This window comes from Podarcis liolepis, assembly GCF_965112155.1.
Source record: "Podarcis liolepis genome assembly, chromosome: 2".
NCBI lineage: Eukaryota > Metazoa > Chordata > Lepidosauria > Squamata > Lacertidae > Podarcis > Podarcis liolepis.
The window spans coordinates 21882659-21907333 of record NC_139555.1 but is presented as its reverse complement, the minus strand read 5'-3'; the positions used below and the strand labels follow the sequence as shown (position 1 = coordinate 21907333).

The 24675-nt window shown below is 42.2% G+C and overlaps 1 protein-coding gene across 1 annotated transcript in view; it reads left to right on the top strand.

Annotated features, from left to right (window-relative positions):
* Nucleotides 1-23977, top strand: part of GDF11 (growth differentiation factor 11) — a 38149-nt gene extending 14172 nt beyond the window's left edge. Inside the window, exons 2-3 of the mRNA XM_083490347.1 lie at nucleotides 8989-9362; nucleotides 11148-23977. Coding sequence (XP_083346473.1) covers nucleotides 8989-9362; nucleotides 11148-11528 — 755 coding nt within the window. The 3' untranslated portion in view covers nucleotides 11529-23977. The remainder of the gene's footprint in view (nucleotides 1-8988; nucleotides 9363-11147) is intronic.
* Nucleotides 23978-24675: the final 698 nt, after the last annotated feature.

The following is a 24675-nucleotide window of genomic DNA, read 5'->3' as shown; positions in this document are numbered from 1 at the left end:
TGGGCATTTGTTAGCAGAAGCCTTTGCTCCTGGTTGGCTGCGCAGGGTGAGGCAGCCACTCCGTGTCATGACCTTGGCGTGTTAGCAGGGCCTGCAGTTCATGGCACATGCAGCTGGGGGTGATTAAACGGAGCGGGGTGCACCAGGCAGGGGCAAAGGGGCACTCCTAGCTCAATGTAACCCAGATGTCTTTGAACAGAGAGGAGTGGGAGGGGGTCGGCCACTGGGAGCTGCTGGCTGGAGCTGGGAAGAGGGGGAAGTGCCTCCTTCTCGCACCCCTTAGCCTATGCGAATGGCAAAACGACTCTCTCCCAATCTCCAGTTTGCCTGTTTAGATGGCGATCATCCTCTATTATTCTTCCTAGCCATTCTTTCTGAGTGGAGGGTAGGCGAGAGTATTCCCCACCCCCCGAGCTTCGCTGCTTGACTTGCGACATACATATTGGTTTGCTTGTTGTAGGAATTCAACGGAAGTGTCAATTCAATTCTTTATGTAGTGAGGGAATTATCCTATCTGATAATGCACCGGCTTCTGCAGGAGTGGCCTGTGTATCGCACTAACCCTATATAGCATGGGTAGGCAAACTAAGGCCTGGGGGCCAGATCCGGCCCAATCGCCTTCTAAATCCGGCCCGCAGACAGTCCAGGAATCAGCGTGTTTTTACATGAGTAGAATGTGTCCTTTTATTTAAAATGCATCTCTGGGTTATTTGTGGGGCTTGCCTGGTGTTTTTACATGAGTAGAATGTGTGCTTTTATTTAAAATGCATCTCTGGGTTATTTGCAGGGCATAGGAATTTGTTCACCCCCCCAATATAATCTGGCCCCCCACAAGGTCTGAGGGACAGTGGACCGGCCTCCTGCTGAAAAAGTTTGCTGACCCCTGCCATATAGGGTATTACAGATGCATGTACTTCAATGTATAACATCTATGTATATCCTACTACTCTTGACTCTGTACCTGCCCATACAGAGTATGTATATTCTCTTTCCCCAAGAGCAAGTTTGGTCCTTCACACTGTTCCAAGCAGTAGAGTGTTCTAGCACTGCTTCAAAGCAGGGAAGGTGGCTCTCCAGGGCTCTTTCTTTGGTGTTTAGAACATGCCTCAGGCTTGGTTTGTTTTGCCTGACTGAAGTGTATCACTGAACTCTAATAATGCCTCTTTTTTGCCTAGACCAGGGTTTCCCAAAGTTGGGTCTCCTGTTGTTTTTGGACTACAACTCCCATCATCCCTAGCTAGCAGGACCAGGGAATGATGGGAATTGTAGTCCAAAAACAGCTGGAGACCCAACTTTGAGAAACCCTGGTCTAGATGGAAGGAAGTGAAGGGGATGTGAGCGTATGTAGAAATTCGTTTACTCTACAAAGGCATTATTTTCTTTGTTGCTCCACCTACTGTTTTCACTGGCCTCATCTGCCCCTGGCATGTGACCCTTGGGCTGAAAAAGTTTTTCTGCCCCTACTTTAAAGCACCATCAGTTCTCCTAAAAGACAAATGTGGTTCCCTCAAAAGTTCCTTCTTCTCAGACTTGTAATCTGCCTATGATCAAATCTGCCAAACTATTGTTCCAGTTCATTCCCAAATACCGTAAGTAGGGTGTGCTTAGTAGAAGCACTAGGCATCACCGCTCAAGCAGTGAATGAAGCCATCACTATCAACTGAATAAGCATGTTTAACTTTTAGCTAAACAAAAGCATAGAGAAAAGATCACTTCCTATTTTAGCTGTTTTGTAAGGAACCATGCAGCTATATTCATAAATAAGCTTTTTAAAGGTGAAAGATTCCTCTCTCACAGTAAATTCCATCTTCTGCCTATTATTTGAGCTACCCTTCTCTGATTTGACTGTATGCTACCCTCTTATTCTGTTGCCTGTTCTCTTGAGTGTTTGTGTGTATTTGTGCTGCTCCCCTAAATACACACATGTTGAACTGGGTGTGGGTGGGCGGGTAAGGGAAATGCTATCTGCTGTAAATACTGTACCTGGCCTGTTCATTCAGGATGTACAGGAACATCTATTGTATGTGCTGTACTGCTTTTGGGGAGGTCTCTGCATCTCACCAGTTCACTTTTTATCTATTCATACTGAAGTTGGGGTGAACAATTTGTCTCTATCCTAGCCTAACCTGCAATGATGCGTGCTTAGAAAGAAACCTGGTTAACTTTCAAAAAGTGCTGCCAGATTGGCACTTTCCTTCCCCACTTACTCTAGAATAAACTGAAGTTTTCCCTACTACAGCAGGCAGGAGATGTGGGCAAAGGAGACTGGCAGAGCAACTCTCCTGTTGCACTCAAACTTTTAAAGACAGGATCTGGCAACCCTATGTTTGCTGATAAACCTGGTTCTTCTCAAATGTCCAATTCTGTCTCAGAGGTAGGTGGTTGAAAGGAAAGCCGAATGTGCTTTGTGATAAAACTACCTAGGACTATGGACGAAAGGACGGGTGGAAAGTTTAAGTTTAACAGGAGCAATCACAGTATGTCATTGCAAGGGAGAAAGGAGTGTGAGTTGAAGTGGACTGAATGAGTGACTAGATTAGAACAAACAAACTAAAGAGGATAGGAAACTCTTGACTATCAACGGAATGGACTATAGGCCATAGATGACAACAGCTAAACCATCTGATAACCATTATATAAATGCTGACGTTCTGAAAATAGGGATGTGCCAAAATGGGAAAGGACATGCCAGTGCTGAAGACTTAAGAGTGTTCAAAGGGAGGAAACTGTAAAAGTACCTTCAGAGCTGACTGTGCTGAAGGCATCCGCATAACACCATAGCATAATTAAAGCAATCTCCAAATCACAAAAGGCAATGAAATAACACTGTCAATATAGCAAAGCTTCTCTTGGATCAATCACTAATAATAGATTCAGAAACAGCAAGAAAAAATACAAATTTATATTCCACAAATAGCAAGAATCTGTGCTGGGACCAAAGCTTGTTAAAGAAATCCAGGATTATTTGATTACTGGAGGGTAGAAGTGATCAGTATTGGGGCTGAAATAATAACCTGCTGTCTTATAAGCCTTGTTTAAGCATTCAGATGTGGCATTCATTAGAGACATGGGGTGGTATTCAACTAAGTGCTAGTGCAATTGAGGACCCCCCCCCCGCAAATCTCCTTCCCCACTCCATCCCCAAATCTGCTCCAGAAGGTTGGGGAAACACTTAGAACAGATTTAGGGGGCACATAGGGGGAGGAAAGGAGAACATTCTGTTACACGAGAAATCCTTTTATTGGTGAAACTAGTGACTCAGCACTGCATTGGCTACATCCTATGGTATGGAACCAGTTGTCCTTTTTTGTATGACTTGTTTAGGACAAGCAACAAAGTATTACTATGGATAGACATGGACTGAGAATGTGTATAGATTTGGATGAATTTTCTGAGAGTTGGGTTAAGTAACACATGAGTCTTATGCTAGAGTTAGACCTCGTTTTAGAGGCCACATAACTGTGGCTCATTGGACACACAATTTCTCTGCCTTCATCCCAAGGCATCACTGGGTCAGATCAGTTGTGCATCCAAGTTAACATTTTTGTCTTCTGTCAGTGACTCACCAGATTCATGGAAAAGCTTATTAGCAGGCAGCAGTAGTGAAATTCACCCCAGCAGCTAGCCGCTAGAGAGACACTATGGCTAACATGGGTCCTGAAATTCTTGCTAGCATAGCTAGCAGTCACTACTGGGCCCATTTATATTATCTAGTTCTTATATAATTCCATCTATAGACATACACACAAGTCAAAGACAGGCTGTCTTCTTTCCAGTCTCTTGCCCTGTCACACATTGCGTTACTGAAGCGGACAGAGGACTGGGTATATAGACGCACACTATTATGACCGCTGTCCTTGGCTCAGCACTGAAATAGTTCTGATAGTCTGGAATAGGAACCATCTCTTTTTACTGGAGCCCATACAAAGTCTCTATTTTGAAAGAATCTAACAATTCATACACTATTCATTTTATGTTTGAAGGATGAAAATATTGAAGAAGCAGGTTATCTAACATCAATTAAACACTCCCTCAACATCAGACTACCAATTTACCCATCGAGGAAAATGAAGGAATAAAAAGGGACGTGTTGCAGTGGTGCCTAAGCTTCAGTCGGAGAAAGGCGGTTTCCAAATGACAATCTGGTTTCTCATTCTTCCAGCTGAGCTTGGAGCTAACCAAAACACTATAGTGTGCTAAAATGGGTACAATGAAATCAGAAGAAAGGTTGAGACTAAAAAACTGGAAAAAACAACTCACACTCACAAAAAAAGGTACAGTGGTGCCTTGCAAGACGAAATTAATCCGTTCCGCGAGTCTCTTCGTCTAGCGGTTTTTTCGTCTTGCGAAGCAACCCTATTAGCGGCTTAGCGGATTAGCGCTATTAGCGGTTTAGCGGCTATTAAAGGATTAGTGGCTATTAAAGGATTAGCGGATTAGCGGCTAAAAGGCGCTTAGCGGCTTAGAAAAAGGAGGGGGAGCGAAAAAAAATCGGAACACTTGCAAGACGTTTTCGTCTTGCAAAGCAAGCCCATAGGGAAAATCGTCTTGCGAAGCAGCTCAAAAACGGAAAACCCTTTCGTCTAGCGGGTTTTCCGTCTTGCGAGGCATTCGTCTTGCGGGGCACCACTGTACAGGAATCAGCCTGTGTTCAAATAAGTAAAGGTAAAGATAAAGGGACCCCTGACCATTAGGTCCAGTCGTGGCCGACTCTGGGGTTGCGGCGCTCATCTCGCTTTATTGGCCGAGGGAGCCGGCGTACAGCTTCCGGGTCATGTGGCCAGCATGACTAAGCCACTTCTGGCAAACCAGAGCAGCGCACGGAAACGCCGTTTACCTTCCCGCCGTAGCGGTACCTATTTATCTACTTGCACTTTTGACATGCTAGGTTGGCAAGAGCAGGGACTGAGCAACGGGAGCTCACCCCGTCGTGGGGATTCGAACCGCCGACCTTCTGATCAGCAAGTCCTAGGCTCTGTGGTTTAACCCACTTAAACACAATTGTTAACTATGCTAAGGATCATGTGATGGTCCTGATAGTTGCCCTGTGTATTCTTTTGCAGGATACTGTAGAATGCAGAACCCAAAAGGCTGCAGCATCTCTAGTGAAATGAAACACGATCCCTTTAGGAGGCAAAATACACAAAACCTTGTATATTTCTTGGATTCAAGGTTTACTCTACTTTGCATCAGAAGCTAGATAAGCTTTTAAACTATTGGTCATTCATGTAAGTCAGTCAGTCAGTTAGTGTAAACAAATGTAAGGTGATGCATATTAGCACAAGAAATCTTAATTTCAAATATGCACTCATGGGGGTCTTAACTGACCAGGAGAGAGACCTTGGGGTCATAGCAGATGTCTCTTGCTGTGCTGTGACACTGCACCTGTTTGGTGAGGAGAGGAGAGGGACTGGGAGCTGGCCACCCCTCTCCATTGTGCCTATGACTGCCATGGTGAGTGAGCCACTAAAGGAAGGCAGGCAAATGCAGTGGCGCAGAGAGGTTCCGCTGGCTAGCAGCCGTACTGAGGCTAAAAGGTGAGGGAAATCCTGCAAGACAGCCCCCATGCCTGAGCCGTATTAGCCCTGAGGGGGCTGACTCATAAAGGAGTATGGAGCTGAAAGGAGGCAAATTCTGGCCAGTTGGGCCAAAGCCCTAAGCAGTTAGTTTGAAATGGTTGTTTTATATTTTATTATTTGCTTGTATAAGCTGCTTTGTGAGGGCTAGCCCTTAACAGGTGACCTATATCATCCGAGGCCCTTCTTGCTGTGTGTCACCCACAGGAGGGTGACAACATGAGAACGGGCCATCTCTGTAGTGGCACCCCATTTGTGGAATGCTCTCCCCAGGGAGGTTCGCCAGCCGCCTTCATTATATATTTTTAGGTGCCAGGCAAAAACATTCCTCTTTAACTAGACCAGGGGTCTGCAACCTTTAAGACAAAAAGAGCTACTTGGACCCGTTTCCGAAGGAAAAAAACCTGAGAGCTGCAAAACTCGTCATTAAAAAAATAACTTTTTTGTCACTTTTTTATTATTTCTTTGTTTGACCCCTCAGAATTACTCCTTCTCATAGAAACAAACGTTAAATTAACAAGTTACCTTTTTGTGTGTGTGTGTTCTTCACTCCCCTTCAAAACAGTGACCAGCGTACATGCCCCCTTTCAATGCAGTGACCAGCGTACATGCCCCTTACAATGTAGCGGGCGGGCGGGCGGGCGGGCGGGCGGGAAGGTGACGTCGGGACAGTGCGTGACTAACACACGCACCGCCCCCATGCGACGTCACAGCCAGTACAGCGCCCGCCTCAGTGGGGAGTGTCGGGGCGCACAATGCACCTCCTCCCCTTGCTAGTATCTGCCCCAGAGCCGCAGCAAAGGTGTAAAAGAGCCACATGCGGCTCCAGAGCCGCGGGTTGCAGACCCCTGAACTAGACCTTTGGCCGATTAATATTCTATAGGCTTTTAAATGTGTATGTGGGAGAGAGGGGGTTATTGTTTGCTGTTTTGTTTTACTTATTTACTTGTTTTTGTCATGTTATTCTGTAAAACGCCTTGAGATCTTATAACGAAGGGAGCTGTAGAAATCTAAATAATAATAATAATAATAATAATAATAATAATAATAATAATAATAATAATAAGAAGAAGAAGAAGAAGAAGAAGAAGAAGGAGGAGGAGGAGGAGGAGGAGGAGGAGGAGGAGGAGGAGGAGGAGAAGAAGAAGAAGAAGAAGAAGAAGAAGAAGAAGAAGAAGAAGAAGAAGAAGAAGAAGAAGAAGAAGAAGAAGAAGAAGAAGCAGCAGCAGCAGCAGCAGCAGCAGCAGCAGCAGCAGCAGCAGCAGCCATATCAGTCATGGGCTGAGTGAGTGGTGGGCTGACTATTGAAGGATTTCAATTTTGTGATAAGGAATTGTTTGATCAGGGCAAGCATTTCAGTTTGCCAGAGAACAATCTCCTCTCCTTGCTGTTCTAGGGGTGCTCCTGACTCTGCAAGCCATTTTTAGGAGGGGGGGGGGAGCAATGGGGGAGAAAGCCCCATTGTGCAAATGGAAGTCCTTACATAGGACTTCTGCTGACAGGGTTTATCAGTTGAATGCCACCCTATGAAAACAGTAAAGAGGTAGAAGAAAAATCTGGTTCCAAAATGAAGCCTTAGACTTGGGAGTGGACATTTATTAAAAAAGTATTAAAGGGCTGTAGCTCTGTCGTAGAGCATATGCTATGCGTGCAAAAGATCCCAGGTTGAATTCCTGGTGTCTCCCTATGAAATACTGTTGACAATACTGAGTGAGATGGACCAACGATCTGACTTGGTATAAGTTAGCTTTCTATGGTCATGTGATTTTTTTTTTTTAAATCCCCACAAACATTCTGGCACATCACATCTGTAGCTGGTAGTGGCTACAAAGGGTTGTTTTAAACTAACTTTTATTCAGAGCAGACTCATTCAAGTTAATGGCCATGAATAACTTAGCTCCACTAATTTCAGTGGGCCTACTCTGAGTAAAGGTTAGTTGAAGTCAGCCTTAAGAAAGGAATGCTGAAGGGAGAAAGGACAAGAAGTTTACGATGTTGGAACACTGTTGGATGTTAACTGGTGGATCAACTTAGCCTTGAGAAAAATGGTGGTGCCAAATCAGGCTTTAGTATGGCTTGCTTCTAATGCAGTTATATAATTTTTTATCACTGGTCTTAATTTTTTGAGGGATGCTCATTGAATTCTTTCCTTTTTTTGCACCTTTTCTTGTCTGCTTGCATTTATTTTGACAAAGTCTGTGTTCCTCTTTGTTCTCATTTGGATGTGATTTCCATTTTCTGAAGGAAGACTTTGATAACTTCTTTGGTTCTTCTCATTGACCATGTTCACGCCCTCTTGGATTTGGTTTCCTGTGATGCACATTTTATTCTTGCTTTTAATATTTTAATTCTTGGTATTAATATTTTATTGGAAAGGGTTCAATTGTAAAGAGTTGTTTGTAAACCCCCCCCCCTTAAAATAAGTTTTGAAGGGCTGGGGGAATCCTCAGTAATGATGTGGGAATGGCTGCAAAGGAGAAGTCACTAGAAAAAGTAGTTTCTGTCCTTTGGAAGGCTATTGACTTTACTAGGCTGCATAACCTTTTTTACATAAGGTAGTGCCATTTTAGATGCATCCAACTGACACGTAATCACCAATGTGTGGGTCCTTTTGGACCCAGAAGAAGGTGGAAGGGGGGGGGGCGTAATGGGGTGAGGCATACTTTTGTGTGCTCTGCTGACAGAACCCCTACACGAAATGGTTGCTGCCTGTATCGTGACCCTTCTCACCCAAGTCCTTTTGACGCTACCGCCCCCTGATTTTAGTGTCCCATTTTCATGGCTGCCAATTTTCCAACTGAGAATCAGTGTACAGTGGTACCTGAGGTTAAGTACTTAATTCGTTCCGGAGGCCTGTTCTTAACCTGAAACTGTTCTTAACCTGAAGCACCGCTTTAGCTAATGGGGTCTCCCGCTGCTGCCGCGCTGCCGGAGCACGATTTCTGTTCTCATCCAGAAGCAAAGTTCTTAACCTGAAGCACTATTTCTGGGTTAGCAGAGTCTGTAACCTGAAGTGTATGTAACCTGAAGCGTATGTAACCCGAGGTACCACTGTACCTCTTTATTCTTCCCTTATTTGTTAGGATACGCAAGAAGGGGGTCTCTTAATTGCTTTTATTTTTTAGCTTCAGATCTATAGAGAGTTGTATCTTAAAAAATGACTACCTGACTGGAGAGATTAATATTCACTGTACCTGAGGCTGATTTACACAACCAGTTGAGGGCATCTTATTTGTGTACAAGACTACCTCCACTGACAGGCACTGTATTCAATCAACAAGAAAGTACTTTCATACACACATGTGATAAACAGCTGTGTGAATGGCTCCTTAGGCAGAATCCCCTGACCACAGCACTGGGAAATGGGTTGTGAAGACATTCTGCTCACTGCTTCTCTCTCTGTCTTTCCCAGCGGACCCTGTGGTACAGATTGAAGGCAACCCGCACTGCTGTTTCTTCAACTTCAGCCCCAAGATCATGTTCACCAAGGTAGTAAAGGCACAGCTGTGGGTGTACCTGCGGCCTGTTCAGCATACCTCCACGGTCTACCTACAGATCCTGCGTCTCAAACCAGTGACGGAGGATGGGAGCCGCCATATTCGTATCCGCTCACTCAAGATTGACCTGAATTCCCGCATTGGCCACTGGCAGAGCATTGACTTCAAGCATGTACTGCAGAACTGGTTCAAGCAGCCTCAGAACAACTGGGGTATCGAGATCAACGCTTTTGATCCCAATGGCAATGACCTGGCCGTCACCTCTCTTGGGCCTGGTGCTGAAGGCCTGGTGGGTAAATAGGAGCATTGCTTTTCTTCTCTCTCCATCTTAGCTTCTAACGTAGAGCTGGAGGCCAAAGAAATACCTTTCCCACAAAGCTCACCCAAGCTGCAGGTGTCTGCTGACGTCAGGAACTGAGAACATGCCTCAGTTCCCTGTTGTAGCATTACAGTAAGCTGTGCTGAAGTGAGTAAGCGGAAGATTAGTAGAAGAAGCAGTCTTTCAGAACTAGTGATGGCCCCAGTGCCCCTGATTCACTGTTCTGTTGCATACGTACAGGGTCACCAGTGAGCTACGTGTTGGGAAGCTTTACTGGGAGAAAGGAAGTGCTTTCCCTTCCATACCTATTGGTTTGCCCTCTTGGTTGTATCTCCTCCTGCCTCCTACAAGTTCATTGAGGGCATTAATACTATTGTACTGCACGTAGTGTAGAGGTGTGCTTTCATGCCAAACCATAGTATTAAGTCTTACTTGCGAGCATCTCTCACTCACTTAGCTGGTCTTTAAATAAACAGCAAAATCATTGTACGTTTTGATATTACTGGCCTCCACCTGTGTAAATAGCCCATCAACAGGTCTGGAATAACCATGCACAACTCTCACTGCTCTCCAACAGATAAAACCACCATCTACCTTCTGTACTTCACAAAGGCTGAACATTATGTAACTCAAGAAAGCAGAATTCCTATTTGTGCCAGCTCTGAAGTCTCACTAACACTCAGACCACCGCCTGTAAAATATCCAGAATTCAGCAAAATATTTGATATTCTTGGCAGGATATCACATTTTGAAGTGGCATCTTAATTCACTGATTTTCTGAAGGAGATTGCATGTTACAGATTATTGGATACATACATTCATGATTGAATCTTATTCTGTTAGCCTTCAGCTAGTCTTCCATGTAAACAGACGCAATTTACTGAGATTCAAATAACGTTGAAAGTTGTTTTCCCCCCATTTTAATTTCATAAAAATATATCTTCTTGGTTTATTTTCCCCTCCCCTTTTATTATCTTTAATCTCTTACTTGTCCCTTGAAGCTTATTCTGTTAGGTATAATTACTCTGCGAAAACACACCTGATTAACTGAAACCTTGCTATATGCAGATGGTTTGAAAAATCACATAAAGACATGCACATATCTTTCATATCTTCACCCACTACCTACAAATTGATCTCTTGGTCTCCCTTGTCAGATTGTGCACCTCATTTTTTTTCTTTCTCGCAGCAGGTGATGGGTCAGCAGCCCATATATTGCATTCTCTCTTGTTGACTTTTTTTTTTAAAGGAACATATAGACACACACACACACACACAGAGAGAGAGAGAGAGAGAGAGAGAGAGAGAGAGAGAGAGAGAGAGAGAAGGAGGGAGGGAGGGAGGGAGCTGCACACGGTCAGCCTGTGCCTGGCTTTCTAAAGGGGAAAGCAATACTCTAGGCTCCTACTGGGAATTGGATAAATTACTGTACGCTGTGATAAGTATTGTTAGGATTGGAGAAAAGATGGCTTGTCTTGGAAGGACAGATAAGGACTCGAGCTGGACAGAGCTGGGATATGGCTAGGGAGATAAATATGTGGTTTTAAAAGATATACAGAGCAAGAGGACAGATGGGGCTGGAAAGATGGGTTGTGGGCTGATGATAATTAATGGAAATGGTGTGCTTCAAAACTATCCTTGTGAGCTGGGCTCCTGCTATGGGGCTAGTTATCTCTGTCTTTGTGATGTGGGTAAATAGACACTGCACATAAACACGTAACTCTTTTGTTTTCTCCCTTCCATTCCCACCCCCAGCACCCTTTCATGGAGCTACGCGTGCTGGAGAACAACAAACGGTCCCGGAGGAACCTGGGACTAGACTGCGACGAGCACTCAACTGAGTCCCGTTGCTGCCGCTACCCACTGACTGTTGATTTTGAGGCCTTCGGCTGGGATTGGATTATCGCCCCCAAGCGGTACAAAGCCAACTATTGTTCCGGCCAGTGCGAGTATATGTTCATGCAGAAATATCCTCATACCCATCTGGTGCAGCAGGCCAATCCCCGGGGCTCAGCCGGGCCTTGCTGCACGCCCACCAAGATGTCCCCCATCAACATGCTGTACTTCAATGACAAACAGCAGATAATCTATGGCAAAATCCCTGGCATGGTTGTTGACAGGTGTGGATGCTCTTAAACCCTCTGCCTGTCCTGTCACCCCTTCCTCATGATTTCCCTGGATTCCTGCTTCGATGATGCATCCTGACACTGATGAATCCATTCCTGATCATTTTGAAACATTTCTGAAGAGAAAATAATTGTGGGAAAAGAACAAGATGGATAGAATTGTATTGAAAATCTCTGAAGTGACATCATGCACTGTGCAATAATCAAAACAGACGTCACGTTACTGGAGAGTGAATGAGTTGGCTTGGATCAATACTTTCCTCGCTGAGGCAGATCTGAAATGACCTCTTCTCTTCCAAAACCCTTTGTTTGACCCATCATTGCTCAAGCTTTACTTTTACTGGTATTGTTTTTCTTCCCAACCCCCTTTCTCTCTCAATCTGAGAGTAAAATGATTACAAAGTGGGAAAAGTTCATCAGAAAGAGAGAGGCTCTTCAACCCGTTTACAAACAGTGAAAGCTTCCTAGATTGTGATTGTTAAGTTAAATAAAATGTTGTATGGAGCTATAGAGATAAAGAGGGGAAAAAGAGGTAAATATTTTGTATTAAGATGAAGAAAGACAGAGAAAGGGACCAGCCAGCTTGGGGAATATTTGGCATTTTGGGGGGTGGGTGGGTGGGTGAATATGATGTGGGACTTTGAGGGTTGCTGAACCTGCCTGCCTTTTGTGAGACAGACTCCCTTAAAAGTTAGGAGATGCCCAAGAAACAGAAACTAGAGTCCACTTGCCATGTTTTTCTCTGATGCATAGTTCCAAGGTGATGAAGTAGAAGTGTAGTCCGTAGACTTAGATGGGTGTTGGAGGAGCTGTCCAATCAGAGGAAAAAATTAATTCCATCTGCCTTGGGTGTAAGTCCACCTCCTTAGTTTCAGTATCCCTCATGCAGATTGACACTATCCACTTCAAAGTTGATATCCTTCAGTGTTAGTGTCCTTAGGAAACTGTAAACTCAACTCACTGAATTCAAAGTTGCTGTTAGCTTAACATGTACTTAACCTAAGTTCATTTTTGAAGTAGTGGGGAAAAGAGTCTTGTTCATGTGAGGACAAAGGATCTCTGTCCCCTTTTACTCCTCAGGCATAATTTGACTTATACCACCAAGGGTTTTCACTTGCAGGGTAGGAGTCTGTCAAAGATGCAGTAGAGGAGAAATATTTCCTTTATTTATTGAATCATTCTCTGCATTGGAGCTTTCCTTTAAGCATAACTTTTGTTTAATGTTTCAGTGATGAAGGCCCCCCCACCCAATGTATATATAGAACTAATGGTTTTCTTTGCTAACTGAACTAGACACACACATATGATTTGGCCACTTGCAAGAATTGTTTCTAATGGCTAGAGCAGGAATGGGGAGCCCATGTCCCTCCAAGATGATGTTGGGCCACCACTCCTATCATCCTTGACAACTGGTCATGTCAGCTGAGGCTGATGGGATGTGAAGTCTTATAGCATCTTAGGGACTGCAAGTTCCCCATCTCTGGGAAAAATGGCTTGTTAGTGTTAGGCAGTTTTTAATAACACAGCAGTCGCATGAGTGTGTTGCTGTGTCTGGCTCCTCTTCACCTTCACTGTTGTATCAATGCTCTTTTTATTTTAAAATGCACTTATGTAGATCCTTAACCTGTCTATAGCCTTCCATGAAACTACAGTGTGACCTTCCTTTCTCTAACCAAGAAACACAGTGCAATTCTGCTTCCTACTATTTGAGGCAACAAAGCCCAGGATAACATAGGGAAATTATACTTTAACTCATAAAAAGAGATGCAATGGTCTCTAATTGTTTTTATGCCACAGAATGTATTTAATCTAGAGTTGGTGTTACTTTTTTTCAACAGTATATTGAAAAGATCATTGCTCTTCAGATGATGAAACACTAGCCAAACACTGGGCATTTAGCAAATGCCATATTTGAGCTTGATTTCTAGGTTTAGAAACTGGCATAGAAGGGTCAGATAGAATGCCTGCTGAAGCCTCTACACTGATGTCCCCAGACAGATGTAAGTTACTTGATAATGCCAAATTGGTTGTAGATATTGTCACTGGCCTCCTTCGAGTCGACAGCCTTGGGAAGATGTTGGGTTATAATGGATTTCATATCCATGGCTTACGATTCTTAGAATCAAAGGAGGATATAAAAGTTTAAATAGGAGAAGCTCTTAGGGGAGGATAAGGTCTTGGTAATTGTGGTGTTACCTATAATGGCTCTAAATGTGGAGTCAAGGTATTGATTCCAGTGTGGATTTTCAACCCAAGTGACTAATGCTATACTGCAATTTGGAGCCAACAGAGCAACCCATTGGTTAGTGGTTCACATCCTATGTGAATTAGAAATTGTTGCTGTTTGATAGTCACCACAATTCAACCATTCCCTGTAAATTTTCCATCTGTGATGGGACAAAAGTTTGAATGTAGTCTGTTTGGGGGGAGGGGGGATTCATTTGTTCAATTAAGCAGCCAAATTATAGATTGAAGGAGCCATTGAAATGTTGTTCTCAAAAGCTGAAGCACTTAGGCAGATGAAATGGCATATATCGTGAACTTTGTTTCTTGCAGAAGTATTTCTATATTCAAATAGGGAAAAAGTTAGGTGTAGGAAAGCTCTTATAGTGAGTAGGTGGCCCCAGGCTATTTATGGCATTTGGAAAGTAGACTTACGCACCTCAATTTGTGAGGTCAAAGTATGAATTCTATTCAGGCAAGAGTTTGCTTCTGCAGGCTGTTCATAATTTCTCCAATAAATCTGAGGTGCAGAATTTGCAGTTGCTTAATGAAGGAAGGGGAAAGAGCAAATGAGAATTCTCTCTGAAGTAGACAATGCCTTATTGCGCCAAACTGGAACAGTCAGGCTCAGACTACTCATACCATTGTGGCGTCTTTACTTCCCTTCTGCTATTTTCATGACAGTATGAAATCAGAATCCCTGTTTCTCCAGAGTTCAGCTGTTCCTGCTGCTTTAGGGCTTGTTTCTCCACTTCTCTGCTTGGGCTGTCTAGCGAGCTGCTGTGTGGCATGATGCAACCCTTCAGAAATTTCTGTCATGGGTCTGGAACCTGGGTGTGGGGGTGATGGACTGGAGGGGAGTCTGTAGCAGACCCTGGAGCCAAGTGTTTGTTCAAATTTTTTAGCAAGACTCTATTGAGCCACCCATCAACTTGTTTGCCAGAATTACAGCTGTTCTATTGCATGAAAGCAGCTAAACTATGTCACTCGACTTCTCCTGAAGTTGCTTTTTTTTTGGATGGATAAAGAATCAGATTAGACCACCAGGAACTAATTCATCCTACAGATTACCACCTTTCAAAATCTAGCACTTATTGTATTAAAGAAGCTGTGTACATCACCACCCAGTTCAATTCTTGTATGGACAAATTTTGGTCCTTTTGTAGGTCGATACATACTATGGAATCTTTGCCTTCCTGATCTGAAGTTACAGGGTACCAGAATGTTGGGCAAACTTTGAATGAAGGCTTGGATGAAGGTGCATAGGATGAGATGCTGTGGAAAATCTTAACTCCCTACCCTGCCTCTTACCCTGTTGCTAGGGAGTTCAATGCTGCCCTAGCTAAGCAAAATCTTAGCACTTCTCATGGGTTTAAACCCTAAAATCCAAAAAAGGGAACAGTCCCTTGCTCAAGGTTGCACAGAGATCAGCTCTTTTTTGTGCTACACTACCCCTCTCTAGCACTTATAGACTGAAGCGCTTCACTCTTTTTCAAAGCACTCAAACTTACCTTTTCTTATGCTAAATTACATTAACTTAACTTTGTGCAAATGAACTAGCTAGCTTAAGTATATACAGGACAGCAGCTCTGCAGATGGAAGCCCATGACAGGATTTAAGCCAGGAATCCTCAACGGTTTGGGGTCACTTGGATTCTTTAAGGTGACTGCAAAGCATTTAAGTTCTCAATATGTTATATTTGTTACCTTCATTTCCTTTTTCTGCAGCTTGTATTTTGGGTGGATCATTAGATTAAAAACAACAGAAACTAAATTATAGTTTCCTTCATAGTGTGCCACCAAGCATCACAAAAGAGAATATCAGAAATATGAAGGACATATCTTGCTAGTTTCATATTAAAATATACTGTATTTAGAATAAAAAGCTGAGGGAAGAGAAGTGTACTTACTACATGTTTTTTTTACTGTGAGATTTATCTAACAAAATATATCCCAGCAATTTGACATGAGTGGAATTGGTATTTTTTATTAATGGGGAATCTGAGCAGTTGCTACATGGTGATGTAGAGCAATGCCATTCTTTTTTCTCTCCAGTTCCTGAGAAATCAAAAGAAATAAATCTCTAATTGTTGTGATTGATTGGAACAGCTTTCTCTGGAAGTCTGAAGAGAATCTGGTATTTGAAGAAATGTCACCAGTCCTTTTGATGCAATGGAAAATGATGATCGATTTCATTTGTTCTTGTTCTTTCTCTGAAAGATTCCATGGCTGTGGGCCTTTGCCAGATGTACTAAAGAAGTCACTTGTTCAGCAATACTTTAATCAAGCACAGTTACCTCTACTTCATGCCTCTGCTTTTCCCTTTGGAAAATATTAGCTTTGTAGGATCTCTCCTTGAACTGGGAAAGAGCATAGGAGCAGGTGGTTCAAAGAAAAGATGTGAGATGGGATTCCTTGATTGATGCCATTGACTTTACCAAGTGATCTTTAAGGCATGACACTTCTTCTTTGCATAACAGCAGGATATATATATAGAGAGAGAGAGATAGAGAGAGGGAGGGAGGGAGGGAGGGAGGGAGATAGATAGATAGCATATTGATCAGCTTGTGAGTTAAGGAGCTAAGGCCCTCCACTAGAGATTGGTGAAGAGGTACTGAAAAGGAAGATGACTTTTAAAGGAAAAGAAATAATCAGGCACTGGTCTCTTTCCCCATCTAGTTCATTCCTTAATACAAAGAACATTTGACATTATTCCTCTTCTAACGTTAGTTGAAATACAGTTGCTTTTCTTACTGGATCTCTATTGTTCCTCCCCAGCCAGCACTTAGGTAGGCAAACACCACTGTGATCATTACCCACTCTGGCAACAAGGTCAATTTGACAATCAGGACAGTGTTGCAGAACCCATTTTCTTAACAGATTCAGGAGGACTGTGCCTGCAGCCTCCTCAGTCCAACAGAATTGATGTACCTGAACCATGAAAATCCAATTCAGACTGGCAACAGAATGCTTTACTAATTTAATGAGGGTGTGCTTCCTAGAGAGCCAAGTTACTGATATATAACACACACATGTATAACACTGGCTTTGATAAAGGACTAGGGGTTTGAGAAACTCAGTGTTACTTTTTGTCGAAAGGATGCAACTTTCATGTTTGCTTTCTAAAGTGCATAAGTGTACAGTATCTATGCATGCTTAGAAAGCAAAGGGGATCTTGAACTGGTCTTGCAGTGTACAGGAGGCAATTCTAGCTAGTATCCTGTTACAACTCTTGTCTTCCAGCCCCTTGCCTCTCTGCTTCTGGAAGTATAAAAAGAAGTAGAACATGAGTTCAGATTCAGTTGCAGTGGCCACATCACTGGTTTTATGTCATGCATAAAACAGAGTTATGTGTTCTGTTATTGTTTTAGAAGGAATTGTGGTTGGAAGCTGAAAAGAGGGAAGTGTATAGAAGTGAGATTTCAGGTTAGCAGTGTCATACTCTCAGACTGTTATATCTGGCACTATTCTATAAAAACAGAGTAGGAAGATAGTTGTGCAGTTTGTTTTAAAATCAATAAGCAGGCTTGAGTTTTGTTTCTGGGACTGAAATCAGAATGTTTCAATTGAAAAAGGAATTTGACAATAACATGCAGATGACTGTTAATCTGTGATAGGGAAAGCATGAATCAATGTGATAATCCTCACTGATGTGGCATATTACCTCACTCAGCTATCTAATATCTAGCAGATATTATTACACAAAATCTCCATTCAGAGAGGACCGTCGCAACAAATGTTCCACAAAAATGCTTCTTCCTAGAACCCAGTTTGAAATCTGCCAAGACCAGCCAGGGTTTATTTTGCTGTTATGTTATCAGATACTTAATTTTAATCTTGCTTTAAGAAGTTGTTCTTAGTTGAACTGCTATGGCACAGGGCCACATACTTTGCACTACACAACTCTTCCCTGTTGCGAGACGCAGAGGGGGGAAGTGTACGACAAAACTATTTTTCATTAAATATAATTTCCTGTTGGTGGCTTTGCTCAGCTGTAGGGGGTGGAAGGATATAGACACATCATTGTGGAAAACTGAGGTGATCATGGTCAAATTGGATCCCTAGGAGTTGGGCTTCTTCCAGTGGGACATCTCCAAATGTCTATTTTTGAATGCAGTGTAGTTTTCCAAAAAACAGTTCATTGCTGTGACTTGCTTGTATAGTCAGTAGAGAAACAGGACACATTTTTTAAACTTGTTATAACAGCAGACATTCAAAATGATTAGCTGAAAATAGCTGAAGTTTAGAGTTAACACAGAATATGCAATTAATTGTATTGGGATGGAATCACTGTATTGGGATATGCCTACAAGTAGCTCATTAGATGCATTTGTACATCACAGAGACTATGGTCAGAAGGGATTGTTGAGGGAACGGCTGATAACTGGAGAACTTTTTTTCATAACCTCTCTATTATTTTTTTACCAGTTCATTGTGTTTTGGTTAATGCGTACCTCATTAATACAGAGCAGACATAGGGACCCCAGGGCCCTCCACATATAGTTGGACTCCTGCTTCTTATTAGCCCCAGAAAGCATGGTAAAGGATGATGGGAGCTGTAGTCCATCAACACCTGGAGGGCCAAAGGCTCCCATTCCTGATAACAGAGTTTCTGGTTAGTGAAGAAAACTTAAGAGTGATGGAGAATCTATTCCTGAATCTCACATGTGGAGATAAAAGTCCCAGTAGAACAAATGCCGTTAAGGATTGTTTTGAGAGGCATGCAACCTGATCCCATGAACGCTTATTCAGAAATAAGCCCTGCTATGTTCAGCAATGCTTACCTTGGGGTAAGTGTGCTTAGGACTGCAATGATACAGTCCATTTTACCATTCTTTTCCTGTTAAACACTAATCCAGCCTACCCATTAAGTATGGTATACAAAATAGATGGGCAGGTCTCACCTGAAACGTGGATGTTTTCTTTCTGGGATTTGGGTGGTTTGATTCCCCACCCCACCCTTCTACTGCCCAATGGTGCTAAACTAGAAAGATAATTCCAATTCACCTGCTACTAGTGGCTCCTTTGATGGGATAGTATTTTGCTTTGGGTAATTTGACTCACAAAAGGCAAACAGGCATGGCTATTTTTGGATGTATGCATGTAAATATCAGTCCTACAAGTATATTATTATTATTAACTTTTTTGTTGATGTTACTGTGCATAAATGTCATAGGGGTGTATGAGTGAGTGTGAGCGCGAGTGTGAGCATGTGAGCGCATGTGCCTGTGGGTATGAAATGAAGAAATGAGTTTGAGGATGACAAGTGACACAGGCAAAGTATTTTTTAAATCACATGACCAAAAGGCCATTCACTGGTTAAGATTGTTTTTGTTTGTTTGTTTTGATCACATGACCAAACACAGCACTTGAACAACAAAATAAAAATGTAAAAATATATAAAAAAATTAAAATATAAAAAAATAAGAGTTCAGAGCTTTTCACTCCAGTCCTGCATGTGGGACGTGCATAGCTGTCATCTCAACCTTTCCAGATGGAAACCCATTGGCTGTCTTGAGACTGACTGCCAATGAGGGGAAACTGGGATTCTGAGAGGAAAGCTAATGCCACTATAGCATGCATCGTGCCATATAGTCATTTTAGTTTCCCCAAGAGGTGCAAGTTGGTTTTAGGTCCATGGCTGGTGTTAATCAACAGGGACTTCTGTTGTATTGGGGCAGTGTGTGTCCCATTCACACCTATCCACCAACATCTTGAATGGCTGCCTTTCTCTACAAAAGGGATACCAGTTCACTTTGGAAGCAAGAGGCCATCCTATCAGGACATTTGAGGAGGCCTCAGAGACTTTGCAGGAGTGAAGCAAAGCATCTGGACTTAAAAACGCTGAATGTTCACTGTAAAAATTGTCTGTATTGAAAGACTGCTTTGGGCTAAGGTACCATTTGCACTATAGAAGGTTAAAGAAAATTTAAAGAGACTAGGATGGGCTTTCCCTTTTGTGACACACCCTAGAGCTCAAGAAGAGATACTTTTATGTCTGTGCTTTCTCTTTTTGTAATGGCTGTGTGTGAAGATTAGTGCATATGAATCTTGGTGTCGAATCCTTTCCTGCCGAAGGCAATACACTGCGTAGTTCTGCAATCTCAGCAACCACACATTGTTATATCTGACTTCCAAGCCACAAAGTGTCTTGTTACTGCCATGCCACCGAATACAATGCTCATAGGGCAAACTAACTCACTAGCTGCTTTCTTAGTGAAATAAACACCTACCGGCCATTTATGTACTTCTTCTTGCTATCAAATCTTTCTGAAGATCTTTCATAGTTTAGAATTAGTCAACCAATGTCCAGCTAGCTTTAGTTTCCCCCAAGTTGTCATGGACGAGCGAGAAGAACCCATGCCAAATAATTAAGTCTGGGAGAAGAGGCTGAAGTTAGACTTTTAGCACAATTACAGATTGTGCCTCATTTATGGGGAAAAGAGGAGTCCTAGAAAGACAGTTTTTTGCTGTTGCCTGCGAGTCAAGAATGTGTCAACAGGAGAATGGATGGCATAATACTTAGTACTAAAGGGCTTGCTCTTAAAACTATTTAACTCTTCTGTGAGCTTCAGCACCAATTTTGGTGTAACTTTGAGGCAAATTAGCTTTATCTCTGTATCATCTGTGGAACAGGGATATCTTTTATACCAGTAGTATGAGACTTAATTACAGAATCCAGAAATGAGGAAAACGTAAAGGCACAGAAATGACTGACAGTTACTCTAAGTGGGGTGGGGTGTGAAGTGGTAGATTTTTTTTTAAACCCCGCCCATTGATTCCAGTGGGGGGAAATTATTTATACCAGCTTTAGGCTGACATAGGTGGAGAGAACCTGATCGTTGGGCCTCTCTCAAGAGAATGAAGGGGACTTTAACCTAGTAGACTCAAATTCACCCCAACCCATCCCCACTCTGCAATGTCCACGCTGCATTCCATGGGCATGGTGATCTGCCTATAAGCAGAGTGCTTCTTTGCTGATAAAGAGGCACCTCTGCCTAATCCTAACCCCTCCAGCCAGTGGATCTGAGTGTTAGGACTACTCTGTAAATTTTTCAGTACAGTGGTACCTTGGTTTAAGAACAGCTTAGTTTATGAACAACTTGGATTAAGAAAGCTGCAAACCCGGAAGTAGGTGTTTTGGTTTGTGAACTTTGCCTTGGAAGCAGAACATGTTTTGCTTCCTGTTGAGTGTGTTCCATTTGTAAATTGAGTCCCCCGCTGCTATGGGAAAGCACGCCTTGGTTTAAGAATGCTTTGGGTTTAAGAACGGGCTTCCGGAACGGATTAAGTTCGTAAACCAAGGTACCACTGTAACTATTGGAAAAAAAGAAACCAATCTAATTCTGCTGGCATTTTGCTGCCTTCAAAAATCATGCCATATCATACCCTATTTTTGATGCTGTTTTTTTACATGGTTTCATTGCCATTTATCAAATTGACACAGTTATGGTCTGTTTCACTTAACAAATTTAGAGTTAGTTAAGAATTATGTCACAGACCTTTTACCGCGAAAACAGTATTCCTCTCTCAGTTGAACAAGCTCCTAGCTGTTCGCTTTGCCAAAAATCCACCATTGCACATATTTTCTAATCTCTCCTGCCCCATAGGGGTTACTGACTGAAAACACAAAAATTAAATTAAGATGGCACTCATTTATGAGGAACTGGGGTCAGAACAACTGGATCTTGTAACAGCTGTTATTTCACATACATCTTAGAAAAAGAAAATTAGAGGAAAGCAAACACAAATAAGGATTGCCTTGGCTATATTTCTCTTCTGTGTTGTATAAACTAAATTTGTTCTGTAACTGGCTTTAGTCTGTCCAGTATATCATAACCATTGCTTCTGTTCCAATTTCTCTTTGTCCTTTTTTAGATTTTTTTTGTACAATAAATATATATAGCAAAAAGCATTTTCTTCTTTTAATGCACTGGCAGAGTTTTAAATCTTAAAAAGTTTATAGCTCAAAAATCCCTGTATTTGAGTGTCCAGCAAAGCCATTATGTACAATTTGAGGCTGAGTTATTATACTTTGGGATATCTTTGGTTCTATTCCTAAGAAGGAAAATATTAGAATAGAAAGTTTGAACACATGTGCAAGGCTGGAACTATGTATCCGGGTTCCCAGAACCATACGTTATACTTCCCTTGGAGAGCTGGCGTTGATATGATTCTTGAATCAGTTACAAGAAGATATTATGCCGGTAGCTACAAGGATGCTGGAAGAAGGAGACACACCTTATTTTGAAACCTTCGCTATTCCATATTCCATTATTCCATATTCCTGGCAACTTGTTTCTCCCCATTAAGTTTTTTTGTAACAGCAAGAAACAAAGAGTCCAAAGGTCTTAGTTCTCAGTTTCCCTTGTTTACTCTCCAACACCATCTTACTGGGCACCATACCATTCATATCGCTGGAGCAATCTGATTATGCTAAAGCACGCTTGCAGTCAGAACACAGGGGACCTAACCTTATTTTTTAAAAACAGCCTTATGATTCCTAGCCCCTAGCGAATTCTTGGACAGGATCAAAAAATGTTCCCTAATGCCTCTCATTTTTTTCTTACATGCCCTAACACTGAATCATCAAACTATATAACTGAGAAATATTCCAAAGAAGCCTTTCGCAATTGTTTCCTCCTAGTCCTTGTTCCCAGATTAAGGCTGCAATCCTGAACACACTTATGACAAAAACACAACAGGACGTTTCCCAAGTAAACATGCACAGGATTGCATTGTGAGAGAGAAAGGAACTCTGATCACATTAAAGGTGGACGGAGGATGGAAATCAGTGTTTCTCATTTTTGTTGATAAGCTCTAAAAGAAAAACTCACTGAGGATTGGAACCTAAACTGAAACTGAATTAGTTTTGATTCTCTAGGTCATCCTTCCCTAATGTACTCTCCTGATGGTTTGGACAACAACTATCCAGTAGTCTGGAATCAAAAGAGCTGTATGCCAAAACATCCAGAGGACACCACATTGGGTAAGGCTGTCACAGGGGGAAAAAACCTAATACTAACCTACCATTTAAGCACTATATGTATAAAACTTAAATAGCATTTCCATCATTCCTAAGTGCTTATCTGGCATGTGTCGCAAAAATCAAAATGGGTCAATGCCTTATTAAAATAATATTCTAATATCATTTAGCCCATGACTATTATTTTTTTAGATCTACTTTGCATCCGTTCTACAGCTCTAAATCACATACTCTAGTCCAGAGCAATGAGCTATACACAGGCTATCATGCACAAGGATTGCCGTGCATGGGCCTGCTGGACAGATGGTGGTGTCAAACTCTGAGAGTGCGCTGATCACCTGCTGGGAGAGAAAAGGGGAGCTGACTTCAGTCCATTCCCCTGTACAAATGGATGATTGTCAAGGCTGTCAGCTTTAAGAGTGGCAATCAAGGTTATGTGCAGCCCTAAGTAGTGGGTTGTGTGCAAGAGATGCAATCCAAAAAAGGATGCTGTGGAAAGCCTGTATTTATATGCAGATTATCCTTGCTGGCACCAGCTGTTTAATACGATCACTATTATAAGTGATTTAAGGTGTTTAATACAACCACTAAGTGATTTAAAGCAGTCACCTTTGGAAATGCTTCTACCGCCACAGCATCTAAATTTATTGATGGTAAATTGCTCCACTGATGAGATTTAGTTAGCGCTCGTTCATCTAGCACCATTTTCTCATGTTTTGTGACAAACACTGAAACTTGGGAAAGAGCGGCAGCAATTCATTTAGTTCTCTCATCCAAGTTGTGGAGATTGTTAGAATGTCAGCAAGTCCACCCTTCCTTTCTTCCCACAGAATGTACAATCACTAATAAGCCATCACTTTCACATGGAGAATGCACAACCAGACCCCAAAATAATCAAGTCCTGCATTCTAGACAGGGACAGCACAGTGCAAGCTAAAGCAAGCATTATGAATAAAACACAGGCTTGTAGCTGTTCCTAGAAAAGAAAGCAGAGTGTAGCGTTCTCAAGAAAGACTGACACACTGAAAAGTTCAGATTGAAATGGAAGATGGGCATTCCAGTTGCTGACCTGGTGCCATTTCATAAAGAACCAGACAACATTGTCAAAAATGGGGGGGGGGGGCAGTATAAAAATAAACAAACAGGGAAAAACAGCTCTCCCAAATAACCCTTAATGCTTCACAGTTAAAGTCACTACCGATCACGCCAGTGTTAACTTATCCTTCCCATTCATTTTGATCCAGCCTGTGTAACCCTAAAGGAAGGCACCAGGACAAAAAGAACTCCGCCCCCCCCAATGCCTTTCAAATACCTTTCAATGTGACATTTGAATGATTCTTACTAGGCAAATGAACCTTTGCCTAACCCCAACACTTTGCTAAACACAGGACTGAATAGAACTGCACTCTTCTGACTGTTCTGTCCAAATCAGAAAGATCCCAATCCAAGTCAAACAAAACATGTTTGGCAAGTGTGGTGGGTTTATGTCCTTGGATCAGGAAATATACACATCTAATAATCACTGCCTTAGCCCTAACGCTACGTGATTCTTCACAATGACATACATAGAGGAAGGATGTATCCTATTTGGTGCAATAATCCACACCCTTCTTCTCTCCTTCAGCATTTTACCTTTATCCCTGTAACCATGAAGGCAAGGTCCTGGACAGAACTGTGCATGTCTGAGTGCTGTGCAGGATCTAGTAAAGCACTGATAATTTTACTTTTATTATTTATCTTTACTCATTTATTTTATGTAAAGAATGCAGATTATACAAAGGAAATAAAATACTGTCCCGAAAGGCAGACTCACAAACAAAAAAGTTATTCCATCTGTTTTGCTGTCCCAAAATTGTAAAAGCTGAGATTTACAACTGGCCAGAAGTGCTGCAGGAAACTGGATCATGGGATGTTGTTTTATGGAGCCCTCATTAGGAGGTGACAGGTAT